Raw genomic sequence first — 13,491 nt, forward strand, 5'->3', positions numbered from 1 at the left:
GCCTGATGTGAACAAATTCAGAACTGAGGCTTTCAGTGACATAAGAAACGCTTCAAGCACAATACATGCTTCCTGCTCCCAAGTACACCTTGTCAGCCAGGCCCGTGTGCTCGAGCAGGATGCCAGAGAAGGTGCATCCGGTTCCACTAACCAGCTGCAGTAGATGGAGGGTACAGACAGCAGGGCTTCCTAACGGACTGGGACTGTCACCCTATAGTGAAGCTGAGCCAGTTCTCCGGCCTCACTGAGATGCCCACCCAGCCACTTGTTTAGTGCTCTCAATTAGCAAGTACTTCCACAGAATTAACCAGCAGCTTAAAAGTAAGGATGCCCAGACATCTTAACGACCAAAACAAATAACTAACGGCAGAAGCAGCTTAGAAAAAGTTAAATCATGCAGCAACGGAGTAAGGAAACAGTAATAAATACACTCAGAACCTGGGCATGGGCACACACCTATAACCCCAGCACTCAGGAGCCTGAGGTGACTCACTGGGTATCTCAGAACTTTCTTTTTTTTTTTTTTGGTTTTTTGAGACAGGGTTTCTCTGTATAGCCCTAGCTGTCCTGGAACTCACTCTGTAGACCAGGCTGGCCTCGAACTCAGAAATCCACCTGCCTCTACCTCCCAAGTGCTGGGATTAAAGGCGTGCGCCACCACTGCCCGGCTGTCTCAGAACTTTCAAAGGTAAGGAGGGAAGACTCCTGTGAATTTAAACACTGCCTATGTTACAAGAAAAAAAAAAAAAGTTAAAATAATACCCCTAGAAAGGTAAACCATAATATCCATAAAATAAAAATCAGAACTTTGCTATTATTTTTTAAAATAAAAGATTCAAGGTTTTTATTTTTACAAATAATAGCACAAAAGAATTCTTTAAAACTATGAGGCTGCATGGGGGCCCACAGAGACTGCACCACCAACCAGAAGGCATGCATGGGACGGACCTAGGCTCTACATGTTCATAACAGATGTGCAGCCGGGTCTTCGTGTGGGTCCGCTAACAGTAGAAGCAGGGCTGTCTCTGACTCGGTGCCTGCCTTTGGATCCCTTCCCCTAACTGGGCTGCTTTGTCCAGCTTCAATAGGAGAAGATGTACCTAGACCTACTGTGACTTGTTATGGGTAGGGTGATATCCATGGGAGACCCCTTCTCTGAAAAGGAAGATGGCACCAAGGGAGGGGGGTGAGACAGTGGGACTGGGAAGAGGGGGGAGGAGAAGCTTCGATTGGAATATAATGTAAATAAATTAATTACTAAAAAAATGAGGCTGGAGAAATGGCTTGGCAGTTAAGAGCATGTACTATTTTTCGTCTTGATGATTTTTTTTTAGATATGTACAGACTCCCTATGTAGCCCTGGCTGACTCAGAGTCACATAGATCTGCCTGCCACTGCCCCCCCAGTGCTGCGATTGAAAGGGTGCAGCACCACACCTGGCCTTTTCCTTGGGGAGGGTGCAGACTCATCTTGCTGAGGTCCTAAATTCAATTCCCAGCACTCACACAGCAGCCAGCAACCATCTCTAAGTCCAGCTGCAGAGATCTCAAACTCTCCTCTGGCCACCATGGGTACCAGGCACACACACAGTACAGACAAGCACTTTAAAAATAGAGATAGATAGATAGATAGATAGATAGATAGATAGATCAGACAGATTCAATAAACGGATGTGAAAGTATGGAGAACAGTCAGACAAGTCAGTGATTAAAAGCACTGGCTACTCTTGAAGAGGACCCAGGATTGGTTCCTCACACCACAAGGTGGCTCACGCCTTCTGTAACTCCGTATAGGAGCACCACACACACATGCAGGCAAGAGCTAAATGCATGGTAGCAGCTAAGAAAAAGTAAATAGTAAGGTTTAGAGATCAATATTTAAAAAAAAAAACCAAGGGAGGCAGAAGCATTCAGATCTCCGTGAGTCCAAGGCCAGCCTGTTCTACATGGTAACTTCCAGGCCAGCCAGAACTAATTCCTCACATGCACACAAACACACACACCTCAAAAGAAAACAAGAAAGGTAAGACAAGAAAAATGAAAGGCAAAAACCCCCCAATGTCCAATAAAGTGAGGGCACACAACAAATACAGAAGGGCTCAGGAGAGGGATGCTGGCACACTCTCAGTGCCACAGGACCCAACTACCAGGAGGAATGCCAAGCAAATATTCAACAGATGACAAGACTGTGCAAGTGCCTATAGCTGTACGCCCACACACCGCTAGAGACAGAGAAGACTTCACAGGCTTCCAGCAAAGTAAATCAATAAATTACACAACAAAGCAAGCGTCGGATCTCAGAGCACGTCACTGATGGAGCCCGCTGCCCTCCACACCACACTGAAGTCTGGCCATCAGTCTAAGAACTGGAAGAGAGCCTCAAAATGCAAAAGCTCACAATACCAAGCAGTCCATCCATCCACCCCTCTACCAGCTCAGAGGACACTCAGTACTCAGCGCGGACCTCAACACCGTCTGATGTCCTGAGGAGGCCTCACTTGCCCCCTGGTGCCAGAAGCTTCCTTTGCACATCTGTTCACTTTTGTCATACTAGGACTGAACACAGGGTCTCACATGCTAGGCAAACACTCTAACACTAAGCTACAACCACAGCCTCTTTTATCTCGGCACAGGGCCTGTCTAATCTACCCAGGCTATCCTTGAAATTCACTCTGTAGAGCAAAGCAGGCCTTGAACTTGTGATCCTCCTGCCCACAGGCCTAATTCCAAATTGGTTCTTGAAACCCCATGACTCAGACTATGATCCCACATGTGTCAGGAACTTGGGTACTGTAGCCACTCATGAATGCCCAGCCCTGGGCAGGTTTGCTCCTGCTGCCCCATGCTACTGCCATGAGGAAAACAGGTGACCAGGAGGCTGAGTACTACAGCATGTAAGGTCAAGGCTCTCAGTGGGCTGCAGGAAGGCCCGCAGAACCCTGCCCAGGGCACCACTTCTTCCCCTGGGTTCTGCACTTACATCAACTCACCTCACTTCACAGTTTCTAGAAAGCCATACTAACATCCACACTTCTGCCATCTCAGGTCTTTAACTATAATTCATTATTAAACACAGGTTTTGTACATCAACATGGACACTGCTGTATCATATCAACCATGTAGGAAAAAGGCTTCCCTCTAAATATATACAAAAATTATGGCCAGATTTACTTACATTATGAGTCTTCGGTTTAAAAACCAGTATTTCCTACGGCTTCTGTCATACCCAATAGGTTCATGTCGAACGTAGGGTTTATTCTTTTGGACTTCAGCAACACAGTCAGTTACACCAGGCACCTTGTGTGCCACACAGACTTCACACTGCCACTCGTCCTCCGGCACCTCTTCAAGAGGTGGCTTCACACACTCCAAATGGTACACAGCTGAGCATGTCTCGCAGCAGAGCAGGTCCCCCAGTTTGTGACAGACCCTACAATGGTCGTCATACTGGATCACCCCTTCAGACATCAGCTCCTCACGAGCAATATTGGTCGTAAGGAACTGATCGACTAGAAACTGCAGAACTTTGATTTTGTTCTCCACTGGTCCATACGGATAGTCCTCTGCCTCCTGATAAGGAAGAACGTGATGGTACTCCTTATCACTCTCACAGTAGACCCTCAGGACCTCCGGCCATGTCATCCCGTCGATGAAATACAGGGTGGAATTCACACTGTCTTTCAAATCCGCAGGGCCGAAGGTGGTGTTAGACGTGTCCTCTTCACGAAGAACTGCTTTCAGAAGGGCCACGTGCATCTCCGCCATGAGTGTGCACTGCTCTTGGCTCACCAGAGCTGCACAGAAGTCCTCAAAGCAAAAAGGGGACAACCTTAAAACGTTGCCAAAGTTCCGGACCACCTCGTAAATGGCAATGACATTCATTATATGCTCATTAGGCACCATTAAATCCTCAGAGGACTTCGGAAATTCAAGGGGTGGGATGTCTTTTTCTTCTAATATTGGAGAACGAGGCCGATGTACTCTTGGTTTTCGCCTACCTGTAAATAAGAACACGATATCATCACAGGTTAATATAGCACCTTGCTCCCACAAACAGACCAGTCAGTTTTTCTACAACACACAAGTTAAATTAACACCAAGATCAGAGGTTATAGGGTATAGCTTAGTGATAGGGCACTTACCTAGCTTGCCTAGGTCTTGGGCTCAGACCCAGAATTATGACATAGCAAAAATATCATCGGCTGGGTGTGGGGGCACATGCCATCTTTAATCTCAGCACTCAGAAGACAGAGGCAGGTAAATCTATGAGTTCCAGGCCAGTCTGGTCTAAATAGTGAAACACTGTTTCAATAATAATAGTAGTAGTAGTTGTTGTTGTTGTTGTTCAATGACTTAGTTCTTCAGTGTCTATGGCACAGTCCCACTCTGTAGCCCAGGCTAGCTTGGAACTATATAGCCCATTTATAGATGAATTACATGTGTAATGCCTAATACAATGATTTAGTTCTGATTGTTATGTCTACAAAAAAAAATCTAAATTCAAAGTTCTCATTCAATTCTTTTCTTTATCTATTTATTTAATTATTTAGTTTCTCGAGACAGGGTTTGTTTCTCTGTGTAGCTCTAGCTGTCCTGGAACTGAAATTAAAGGTGTGTGTCACGACTGATGGCTTCCCATTCAAGATTACCTCCTAATCCCCTAAGAATTAACTATCAGTAACTGGTCTTTTTAATGTCTTTATGGCGCAGCACTGAAGTGGGGCAGCACAGTTCACTCTATCAGCGCCACTAACAGATGGTCCAGGGTGCCCCACTTGGCCAGAATTGCTGCCTGCAGGGAGCTGGTAAAACAGGGGCTCAGAAGAGGAAGGGGAAAAAAAGGAGGCAGGTGAGCTGGAAAGTTCCAGCACTGAGGAGAAGAACAGTGTTTTGTCTGGGAAACCAACAAAGGGCTGTGATTTTTAACCAATTAAGTGCACACAGGCCATGCATTGCATGCATGCATCCATCCATCCATCCATCTGCACATTATCCACACACAGAGACCATGTCTAGCTGTCTGTCTATGTACAAACACATGTTCTGTGTACACACACAGACCACGAACTAGATCTGTCTATCTATATACACATATATCCAAAAACTTAAGTCTATAACATGTTCACATGTAACATTCAAGCCTTTAAACAAGTTGAGGTATGATAGCCAGCCCTGATTTGTGCCTTATTTACAAGCATGAGAGTGTTCAGTATGTAAAGATACTTTTCCAACAAGCCTGGGGAAAACTCTAAAGTTGTCTCTGACCTCAAGATGCACACACCGTGGCATGCCCCCACTCCAATCACATATACATACATATGATAATAAATTAAATTGATGCTTAAAAAGAAAGACTTGGTGAAAAGAACAAGTTACTCCTAAACTGCTTCTATTACATGTCATTTCTGGTATCTATAGAATGAAAGTTTCTAATTTTCAAAAGTAACCTTAATGAGGTCAATTAAACTCATTCTTATATAACTAAGTTTTATTAACCATGACACCTTCCCTGGGTTTCTACCTGCAAACCAACGTGGTACATGGAACTAGAGAAAAACAAGCACCAAAAACTACAACAGAAAAGACTCTTAATGTGCACAACATAAACCTAACCTCTGGAGAACAAGATAAGAACACGGCCATTGCTTTCTGTGAAAGAGATTGGTCGTCACACTGTTAGCCAGATAAGTAAGGTTGCAGAACAAAGGAGAGAAAGGCAGCTCCCCAACCCCAACAGGCCTAGCAAGGATGACAACTAGAGGGACAGAAATCCAAGTGGCACTGATACCACATTACAGAACCAGCCTGCTAATTAAGCATCAGTGTGAGCTAGTCAGTCTACCTCATATCTCCAACACATGACATGGGACTCATCACTTCCATGTAAGTCACCAAATCAAAGGAATGGCTTATGGAACAAGTTCCTATCTTCCTCAGCTGCTTACTCCACATGCCTTTTAGAAAGATCCCTCTTTCTGGACTCTGTAGGCACTAGGCATACACACAGTGCACAGACATGCATGCAAGCAACTCACATACTTAAGTCTGGTAACCCTAGTTCCATCCCCAGGACCTACATGCTAGGACTCTCCTACAGCTTCCTCTGCTCTTCATATGTCCTCCGGTCTTCCTACAGCATACACAAAACGATAGATATATAAACAGGCAACTGAAGTTTCTCAAGTCTCTATAGCACTCACTGATGGGGGGAGGGGGATCGCTAAAGAAAGACTGACCTTAGCTCCCCCAGACAATTATCTGTTTGCACTTGCAAAATTATAGGAATGCAGGAATCTGGCACTTGGAGGGTTACTCCAGAGACAAGAAACAAACTTCAGCTCTCCAGCTATCAGGAGTGGACCTGGGATAAAGCACTCTGTCAGTGAGGAAATGGCTGGATCTTCCATCCCACAAAACAGGGGTTTTCTCTTTCAAAATGGAGACTTTTAAGATCCTATTTTACTCGGAAGAGATTTAAATAAACCCTTCATAGACAGTATGGGACTGGTTCCCTCCCCCACCCAGGAAAAAAACAGCTCATCCTAACCCACAATTAAATTTACATATGGCCTGCCTTTGTTTGCTAGCTTTCTATAAATTCTGAAGAAGCCACTTACACTGTGTATTACTTTCCCCCTCCTCCATTTGTCCAAAACTGTAAACTCCCTTATTAAGTCCCTCCGCTTCTATGGAGTACAGGGGACTTAGGCAGTAGGTTTGACCATTTAAGTACCCAAATAACAAATACTGTTGACTTGAGAAGGAAAGCAGGAAAGCCTGAAGACTCCGCATGGTGTATAGCCTAGCCGGAAGCAAAAACTCTGCGCATACACATACTGAACAACGTGAACATACCTCCCAGCCCTAACAAGAAAGGAGCTCCTATAGTTGAGACAGGGTCTCTCTTGATACAGGCCAGGCTGTCTAGGAACTATGTAGACCATGCTGGCCTTGAATTCACAGAGATCTACCTGCTTCTGGCTTCCAAGTGGGCCACCACTCTTGACTTGGGTTCAATTTTTTTCCCCAAGACAGACAGGGTTCCTCTGTGTAGCCATGGCTCCCCTGAAACTCTCTGTAGACCCGGCTGGCCTCGAACTTAGACATCTGCCTGTCAAGAAATGTGCCACCATGCCTGGCTAGGCTCAATTTTTTTTTAAAGAATGTGGCAAAATCCAGAAATTCCCTTTGCCTCCTGAATCTATCCCACAGATGGATACACTTATACACAATAAAATACAAACACACTTCATTCAACACACTGTGATTAGTTTTATCTTTTTAACCTCAATATGTATCAATAGCTCAGTCGATTATGAAGCATCCACATGCTTCTACGTGCTGGAATGAATCAGCTAGATGTTCAGTGGTAGACCGCTTACCTGGAGTGCTTTAAGAAAAGAGAGGTACAAAAGTCTCTCCCTCCCCCCCAGGTTGGAACCTGGGGCCTCCTGCTGCTTTCCTTTACAGTAATTGCTCAGGGAGGAAGCAGCCTCTGCTGCAAAACAATGAACAGAGTAGCCCTGGTGTAAAGGGCTCAGGGACCCTGCAGGGCCGGGTGGCTTTCAGAAGCAGTTACTTCTGGGGAGAGCAGGGGGGTCAAAAAAAGATGACTCGTCTTTAGCACTTTTTAAAAAAAGACGTGTGTGTGTGTGTGTGTGTGTGTGTGTGTGTGTGTACACTGCAGCTATCTGGTGGATACACACACCAGAAGAGGGCATCAGCTCCCATTACAGATGGTTGTGAGCCACCATGTGGGTGCTGGGAATTGGAAACTCATGACCTCTAGAAGAGCAGTCAGTGCTCTTAACCTCTGAGCCATCAGCCTGGCGGTGGTGGCGCATGCCTGTAATCCCAGCACTTGGGAGGCAGAGGCAGGAGGATTTCTGAGTTCCAGCCCAGCCTGGTCTACAGAGTGAGTTCCAGGACAGCCAGGGCTACACAGAGGAAACCCTGTCTTGAAAAACCAAACCAAACCAAACAAAACAAAACAAAAAAAACCTCTGAGCCATCTCTCCACCCCCAATTTTTAGCACGTCTATACTTTGAAATACCGAACTCATTTTCGTACTGTTTTCAAGACAAAAGTGGATGCTGAGTGTGTCAGCTCACAGGGGATCTGAGCACTCGGAAGGCTTGGGTAAAAGATCACTGCAACTCTTCTAAGGACAACCTTTTCTCAAAAAAAAAAAAAAAAAAGGAAGAGGTAGGGAGGGGAGGGTGGAGTGAATGAGTCAGGAAATGTTGCTACTAGTGACTAAGTGTGAGCTTCTGTGGTGGTGCACACCTGTGATCTGGGCTGGAGCATGCCTAGAACAGCAGCACCCACTTTTAATGCAGGTACCTGGTAGGTATGGTCTACATAGTGAATTTCAGTACAGCCTGGGATACATAGAGACCCTGTCCTGTCTCAAAAAACAAAAAACTCACAAAACAAAATAAATGTAACTGGCACCTGTTCTGTGTATGGTTCACAATCTCTTGCCGTACTCCCAGCTTGGAAATTAGGTTTCCACCAATTAGATTTCAAACCCAGCACCCCTAACCCTATTATACAGGCAATCTCCACCCCCTCTGTTCCTCTTCTCACCGGAGCTTGCACGTGTGCTTGCGCACTCCCATGCTCTCTCTCACTTCCCCCTTCCCCCTCCTCTCCTGCAGTGTTTAGTCTAGGTCCCCTGTTCCCACCCCCACCATCCCCATCTACATTCTGATTTCCCTGGCCAGTGAACCTGCCCCAGTAAACCTGCTTTTATACTTTTAATTCGGGTTGACTGCTTCTTCTGTAGACAGAGAACATACTACCACTTGGTCCTTCCCACGTGAAGCTGCCTTCAAATACTCCTTCCTAAAACTGTGGGGAGATGAACAAAATCACCCAGGCCAGCCTGGCTACAGTGTGGAACAAAAGTGCACAGAACCCCACAAAAGGAAGCGTGGTACTCTGTATTTACCCTTCTACTCAGTTCATTTGAACATTAACAGAGAAACAAGCAGAACGAAGAGCTTTCTAGAAAGTAAAGAAGAAAAGCAAAAGGCTGCCTCAGGAGGAAATCAACAGAAGAGCCCCTGCAAAGACAGCTCGGCCTAAGACAGAGCCCCAGACAGCACACCGAACTCTGGTGCTAAGGAAGGAGCTGCAGTGCTGACTGCTCCCACGGTCTTTATTTTATTAATCCTGAAGGAGTATCTGTGGCCTTTTGCAGTTCTAGATTTCATAGAAACCCTTTTAAGTATGTGAAGAAATTGGAGGGATACTCCCTGTGTGACATCTGAAAGGGAGGTAAGTATCAGTCCTGCAACAGCAAAAGGGGAGTGCATTTCCTGCATGCTGGTGCTCGGCAATCAACAAACTCCCAATTCTTTTTCTATTATTTTATGTGTATAGCTGTTTTGCCTGTAAATACATTTATGTATCACATTCATGCCTGCTGTCCCCAGAAGGGGGTGGTGGATGTTGGATGTCCTGGAACTGGAGTTACAGGCAGGTGTGAGCCACCATGAGGAAGCTGAGGATTGAAGCCAGGTCCTCTGCAAGAACAGTCAGTGCTCTCAGCCGCTGCTGAGCTGTCCCTAGTAAAACCAAAGGCTTTCACCAGTTGTTACACATGCAAGCTATGAATGACATAATTTTAAAAAATTGATCTACTTAACAGTCTTCTTTTAAAATTTAAAACATAACTGCTGTCGTGGCACACGGCTTTAATCCCAGCACTCGGGAGGCAGAGCCAGGCAGGTTTCTGTGAACATGAGACCAGCCTAGTCTACATCCAGAGTTCTAGGCCAGCCAGGGCTACATAGAGAGACTCTGTCTCAAAACAAAACAAAGAAAGAAAACAAAAATTGTAAAACAAATTCACAAGAATGTACAAGGACTCACCACTTGATGAGTGTCCCAATCTAGAATAGGGCTGCTGCTTGAGAAGATGCACAAATAATCAGTACATCCCATTCACTTCATTCAGAAGTGAGTAACAGAAAAGGCAGCAGCTAGCGATTTGGGGTTTTCTTGGTTTTGTTGTTGTTGGTTTGTGTGCCCCTGTGAACCACTGGCTGTCCTGGAACTTGCTCTGTAGACCAGGCTGGCCTTGAGCTCACAGAGATCCCCCTGCCTCTGCCTCCCGAGTGCTGGGATGAGAGGCTTGCATCCATCCACAGGCCTGGCCTGTGCCGGGCACTTTTTAACTCAGGACCACAGTCCATCCTCACGCCCACTCGACAGATAGTTACTATTATCACTGCCTTTCAAAGGTGTTCACACAGGCCCAGCGCTTTGTGAGTTTTCAGCCAGTGCCAAAGCTGTGCTAACACCTAACCTCACAGTATTTAAAGTCTTTACTACTTAGGTCAAATCCAACCACCTGAGTTGATGTGTCAATGAACTTGCCTTTAGGAAATAACAGATGCATTCTGGGAAACTAGAGGATTAATAAGCATGAGATGTGAACCAAAATGACACCAGGAGCTGTCATGTCAAGTCCCTGACAGCCACATGTGGCTAGTGGCTACCACAGAGCATTCCTACAATCACAAGGAGGTCTGCTGAACAGTTCTGACCTAGAAATCATCTAGAGACCACTGTACGGTAACTGGAGTTCAACTACAACCCACTACATGCTCAAAACGAGGCTGAAACACTTCTGTACACCTTTAAAAAAAAATAGGGTCTACACTATGTAACCACAACAGCCAGCCCTCACTCAGTGTACCTCTTTCCAAACAGTTGTAAAATACAAATATACATGCAATGGATTTCCAATAGGAAAAAGCACTGGCAGCACACATCTTCAAACCCAACACCTGAGAGGCAGAGGCAGGTGGATCTCTGATGAAGACACAGAATCATCAGACCTTAAACCCCTCCCACCTACCCCTAACAAGACATGTCTAAATGCTAGTGCGCACACGCGTGCATACACACACACGCACACTCATACTCACACACGTGCATATGGACATCAGAAGACAATCTGTGAGTGTTTGTCCTTCTACTGTGTAGATTCCAGAGATCTAACTCATGTCGTTGGGCGTGGTAGCAAGTACCTTTACCCACTGAACTGTGCCTCGGACTCCCTCAAAACTGCTTTTGTAAAAGAGAACTACATATTAATAGCAAATACTATGATGTATCAATAAAGATAAAAAGTGCCGGGCGGTGGTGGCGCACGCCTTTAATCCCAGCACTCGGGAGGCAGAGGCAGGCGGATTTCTGAGTTCGAGGCCAGCCTGGTCTACAGAGTGAGTTCCAGGACAGCCCGGGCTATACAGAGAAACCCTGTCTCGAAAAACCAAAAAAAAAAAAAAAAAAGATAAAAAGTGCTTCCTGTCTTCATGTACATATACGCATATGTCTCATGACTCTATATGACCCTATGACCCTTGCTCCTGTCTCCACTGTTAGGCTACCCAAGACAAGGCAGAATCACAGCCCAAATTCTTCAGGCCATTAAGGACAAGATGCCCAAAAAGAAAAAGGCTATCTCCTGAGGTTACCAAGGCTCACCTGGAAATGCTGAATCAACATTCAAACGCATATCTGAAATTACAGCAAGTATACTTTTGAAATGTGTTATTTTGGGATGGCAAGATAGCTCAATGGATGAAGGCACTTGCCACCAAGACCATGACCATAGTTCGAGATGCCTAGCTAGAACCCAGAGGGTAGAAGAGGCTGACTCTGACATGCTGCACTCTGATCTCACACTCGAGTTCAGATACATGGAATACATACACACACACACACACTCCCCTCTCTCTCTCTCTCTCTCACACACACACACACACACACACACACACAAATTAGTGTTTAAAAACTCTAAACACAAAACCTAATTTTTAAATGTCATTAAATAACACTTTGAAAGTTGAACATGGTCATGTTAGATTGGTTTTTCAAACAAATCTGTATGTGGTGTGCACATACCAGAAGGGAGAAGGAGAAAAGAAATCCCACACCAATTAATATGTGTGTTTCTGAAGTTCTTTTTAGGTTCCATAATTGAATACACTGCCAACAGACCTGGCAGGAGGCAATGTGAACATTCGGGTACTGAGCAGGAAGCTGCTCTTGGAGGCACACAGGAGCTGCATCTGTTCCAGAGTACCATGGTGAGAACCACAGCTAGCCTGTCTCTCAAGCGTGTAAATCACAGGACATAGCATGGCCAGGGAGAAGCCCAACAGGAACTTTCCAAGCAGCTTTAAGAAGCAACTTCATCACTAGGTCAGAAAAGAACCCCACCAAGATAACAAGGAATGAAATGATTACTTAACTACTTTGACAGATCCTGGGAGGTTTTATATTAAGTAGAATGCCCTGGGATACCTCGTAGTTCGCAATTTAGTTTACATAGTAACTTTTACAACGCAGGACATCTGAGTTATCAAGTTAACTTTTCAACAAAGTATGAATTTTACACGTGTGTGTGTGTGTGTGTGCGTGTGTGTGTGTGTGTGTGTGTGTGTGAGCTTAATTTTATCAAGACTTGATAAAGTTTGTGCCAGATTTTCTAACACTGTTAACTGGCTGCTTCTTTCCTGACCACCCAGAACCATTAGTAATTTGTAAGTATCCTAAAGATGACCCCAAAGTCTTACTGCACACTATCATTTCAGTAAACAATGCTCGGCCAACAGGCTCAATGAAGGGGAACCATGGCCAGACTACCAAGGCCATGAGGCAGCACAAGATTGGGGCAAACAAAAAGCCAGAGACAGAGTTAAGTAAACTGTCACTGACCCTACAGAAGTAGTAAGAACTTCCTGCAGCCAACAATAGCAATGACCCAAATGGCTCTTGATCACCTCCAAAATACCTACTACCTCTGAGGACAGGAGGTCCTCATTTAGGTCATTTTAATGAATTTACATTTAAACAGCTACCACATTAAATAGCTTAGAGCCAGACAGTGAAAGGAACACACTGCAAGCTAGAGGCTTGAGTCAGACACTAAAGAGATGCTCCCTGATGCCTACAGGTGGTACAGGGAACTGAACTCAGTGCTTTACACATGCCAGGGAGGCAGTCAAACAATTGAGCAACATCCCAGCTCTACCAAGTAGGGAGGGGAGGGAAGGTGAGAGGAGAAGAGGGGAGGGGAGGGCAAGAAAGGGGAAAGATTAATTATTGGGGGTGGGTGGAGAGATGCATCCTGGCACTGGTTAAGAGGACCTGGTTCAATTCTCAGCATCCATACGGTGGCTCATATCGACCTATGTGACTCCAGGATCTGACAAGCCTCCACCAGGCATGCACAGACATACATGTAGGCAAAACATGCATATACATAAAGTTAAAAAACAACACACCACAGCAGCTAACTGCAGGGTCTAAGAGAGAGTAGTGAATAAACAGCACTTGCCAATTAAGCCTGATGTCTCAAATTCAATCCCGCAGGACACATGGTACAAGGAGAAAACCAACTCCAAGTTGTCCTGTTACCTCTACACACACACACACACACACACACACACACACACACACACACACACA

At 45.3% G+C, this 13,491-nt stretch overlaps 1 protein-coding gene across 13 annotated transcripts in view; it reads right to left on the reverse strand.

The window, feature by feature from the left end:
• Positions 1-13,491, reverse strand: part of Bptf (bromodomain PHD finger transcription factor) — a 99,565-nt gene that overhangs the window by 74,151 nt on the left and 11,923 nt on the right. For all 13 annotated transcript variants that reach the window (XM_028780662.1, XM_028780660.1, XM_028780658.1 and 10 more), the window contains exon 2: positions 3,175-3,997. In XM_028780662.1, the coding sequence (XP_028636495.1) occupies positions 3,175-3,997 (823 nt within the window). The remainder of the gene's footprint in view (positions 1-3,174; positions 3,998-13,491) is intronic.

Source organism: Grammomys surdaster, unplaced genomic scaffold (genome assembly GCF_004785775.1).
Source record: "Grammomys surdaster isolate TR1022 unplaced genomic scaffold, NIH_TR_1.0 371, whole genome shotgun sequence".
NCBI lineage: Eukaryota > Metazoa > Chordata > Mammalia > Rodentia > Muridae > Grammomys > Grammomys surdaster.